The sequence below is a fragment of the Triticum dicoccoides genome, chromosome 6B (genome assembly GCF_002162155.2).
Source record: "Triticum dicoccoides isolate Atlit2015 ecotype Zavitan chromosome 6B, WEW_v2.0, whole genome shotgun sequence".
Taxonomy (NCBI): Eukaryota; Viridiplantae; Streptophyta; class Magnoliopsida; order Poales; family Poaceae; genus Triticum; species Triticum dicoccoides.
In genome coordinates, this window is record NC_041391.1 from 652,662,009 (window position 1) to 652,665,234 (window position 3,226).

Below are 3,226 nucleotides of genomic sequence, written 5' to 3' on the forward strand. Positions count from 1 at the left end.
CATAGCTTGTCTTTTCCGATTATGCATATAGTTTTCATCTAGTAATATAGTACAACTAACACGACTTATCACATACTACCTCCGTTTGGGTTTATTAGTCCCCTTCGTATTTTGTGTCAAATTTTGGCCGTAGATTTGACCAACAAGATATAAGTTGTATGTCACAAAACTTATATTGTTGGATTCATATTTGTAAGAGGTTTTCAATGATACTATTTCTGTGGTATATAACTTAGTTTTTGATAGTTAAATCAAAGGTCAAAGTTTGACTTAAAATACGAGGGGGACTAATAAACCAGGATGGAGGTAGTATTTGATATGATGTCTTACTTTGAATATTTACTCTTACATGATGTGACCATTATTTGGAACTAATAACGTTTGGCATGATGGCTTTCAGTAGAAAAATATTTATGGTTGTTGCTGCAATGTATTGTTTGTTGCTTCCTTCATGTACAATACACTCACTCACCCACACATCATAGTGGAATCAATCTTTCCTTTTTCTCAATTTAACACCTTTTCAATTATTTTTCATTTCAATCTATTTCAGATATTTCTGAATATAAGAAATACAATTTCCTTAATGAAATGGTTGGACGTCAAAAAAAGAAAACTGTCGAAACTCTACTCTCTTCCACAATACCATCTAGCTCAATCTTGTCTGACACATATGGTACACCTTCTCTATGTTCTGTTGATGAAAACAACCAATGAATGCCGATAAATATGCCGGATGTTACATTGACATGGTTTATCCATCGTTATATACTGCAGGTTATCAAAAATACATAAAATTCCTAATTTTACTTGAAATTTGATCTGCATTCCAGCTCTGCTTCAGTTAAAAAGTTGCTTAAATATTCTTATGTCTTAAATTAGCAGTGTGTATCATATTTGTTATTCTATTAAATTAATCTAGTTAGGGCCATGGACATAAACCATGTACATCTTCCTCCCCCACTAAAACTAATATATAAATGTAAAAAATCATTGGGTCTTATCCACCTTAGATTGTTTCTAATGACTTGCATTTATCCGTGAAATTCAAGCCTTAAAAAGTATGCCAATTTTTTATCCTTCGAAAGTCCGCCAACTTAGATGCCCATTTTTCTGTCAACTTTAGCTACTTTTAAAATTACTTGGTATAAATAAATTTCATGACTTTTCTTACATATGTGGAGTCCTCAAGTAAAGTTTCTTTGCAGGGGAGGCAAGCAATGCTTCGGTGATCCCTCCTGGAAATTTTGATCGAGAAAGTCAACCTTGCATGCAACCTACACATTCCGAGGTACTTTTGTTTCATAAACATTCTTCTGTGCAAGCTTCTAGGCTGAAATTTTCGTCGTTGGTAATATCTTACATATCCGTTAAAAAAGTAGTAATGTCTTACATATTGCTTGCTGCACCTCTCTCCTAGTAGTAAACACCAACTAATTTTTGCGTTGCTGAGTTTTGTGTCTTCAGCAACAGCCAGTTGGTACAATGGGTCAGCGGTACCCGAACAAAGGTGAGGTGCAAAAGCAAGTTCAAAGGAGAAGCAAGAGGCAAGAACCGAGTGGAAGGGAAAACCTGAGCAGAGGTATTTTTTCTTCCGCACGTTGCGGCATGCACATCTTACGAAGAATGCTGAATTAACTGATGATCTTCTCTATTTTCATGCATGCACTTTTGTTAGCACTCGTTCCTGCACCAGTGAGAAAAAGCACGAGAAGAAAGTCAAGGCATTTGCAGGGGTGGCTTGGTGAAAGGTTTCTGTATAGCAGTAAGTATGGCGGATTTGTTGTTTGTTCTCTTGCAGTGTCACTTTTATGTAGGATGCTGATAGAAATTTGTGCTCTGAAATGAGGTCTAATTGGCTAATAATGGTATTATTGACTCTGTCCCTGCTCTTAGAGTACAAAAAAGGCAATTCAGGCTTGTTTGGTTCGTAAGGAAAGTGGAGGAAGCACATAAGAATAGGAAAATTTTCCTTTAGCAGCATTATTCATTTATTTGGTTCAAACGAATAGAGCAAAGGAAAACTGAAGGATTTTTTTTCTCTGATTTCACTTCCAAAAGGAAAAACACAGGACTTTTACATTCGGCTTGGCCCTCATTTTAGAATTCCTACACACAAAGAGGCATCCTAACTATACTTTCTTTTCATGTAACTTGTGCAGATAGGCTACCCGGCGCAATAGGCATTAAATCATATTCTCGCGGTGAAGATGGCAAGGTTGCACTGAGAGTGGAATCCTTCCTGCCCAAAAAATATTCAGATCTTGTAGCGCAAGTCGGGATGTACTGAGGTTCTTGGATATGTTTCAGTCATGACGCTTATATCTATCCTTTTGTGGCATTTGCGAGCTTTATCTTAGCCACGCAACAACTTTTGAGATTGATGTTGCCATCTATATTTGAACTTGTATCCTGTATTTTCACAACTTATCAGGCACGGTTGTGCATGTGGGATGAGGCAGATATCTCTCTCCATTGATTGTTTCAACCTAGCCTTTGAGCTTGAAATTTTAAGTCCTTGCATGCCAGTCACAATATAACATCTTGGAACGTTCAGGTGCATGTGAGTTCGGAATCGAAAAAAAAAGTCATGTCGTCAACAAGGGCCAAGGTTCAGGCCTTGCCTACAAAAGAAGGCCCGTTTACTTCTGGTGGCATCTTTTCAGAAGGAAGAATTTTCTATCTCCCACCTCACTATAGCAACCAACAAAACAGTTTTCTTGAAAAGGAACCAACAAAACAAAACCATATACATACAAGAAAGTTCAGAGATAGCACTGGGTGATTGGAGCTCCTGCTATGTACGTTGTTGTTGATTGCCAACCACGCATCTAGGAACTGAAACAGAGTAAGTTGGACCAAAAACACACTTTTAGGGAATTTTAGCACATAACACAGACTCCAGGACTAATAAATGAAAACCCCAGCAACTAGTAGTTTAACAAGAAATCTGACAAGTGGGGTCACCTCTCATTAACTAGAAGGCCAACGCTAGGCGCCGGTCGACCGGCCCAGTTTCTGCCGGTCGACGCACATGCGTTGGATTAAAATTTCCTACGCCGTCTGATGCAACCTGTAACCTCACCTTAATGTAGCAAGAGGTTTCTGGTGAATCCATGCGTCTAGCCAGAAATAAGTGTTTGTGCCAGAGTGGGTTAGAACAAAGGAGATGGCATGGAGCGCTGGAAGTTGCTGGTTTATAGTGCGGCCGATGAAGGAGTGGCTG

General features: G+C 38.5%; 1 protein-coding gene across 1 annotated transcript; it reads left to right on the forward strand.

Annotated features, from left to right (window-relative positions):
* Positions 1-1,180: 1,180 nt before the first annotated feature.
* Positions 1,181-2,475, forward strand: LOC119326737 (centromere protein C-like). Its single transcript, XM_037600357.1, has 4 exons — positions 1,181-1,291; positions 1,468-1,582; positions 1,679-1,765; positions 2,163-2,475. The coding sequence occupies exons 1-4, from the start codon at positions 1,271-1,273 to the stop codon at positions 2,288-2,290; spliced, it is 351 nt and encodes a 116-aa protein (XP_037456254.1). The 5' UTR covers positions 1,181-1,270; the 3' UTR covers positions 2,291-2,475.
* Positions 2,476-3,226: the final 751 nt, after the last annotated feature.

What these genes read in the sequence shown, in the direction of transcription:
- LOC119326737 (XM_037600357.1), top strand. Translation starts at nt 1,271, where the DNA reads ATGCAACCTACACATTCCGAG. An exon ending in AAGGGAAAACCTGAGCAGAG is followed by an intron (nt 1,583 to 1,678) that starts GTATTTTTTCTT and finishes CACTTTTGTTAG; the next exon opens with CACTCGTTCCTGCACCAGTG. An exon ending in TGAAAGGTTTCTGTATAGCA is followed by an intron (nt 1,766 to 2,162) that starts GTAAGTATGGCG and finishes TAACTTGTGCAG; the next exon opens with ATAGGCTACCCGGCGCAATA.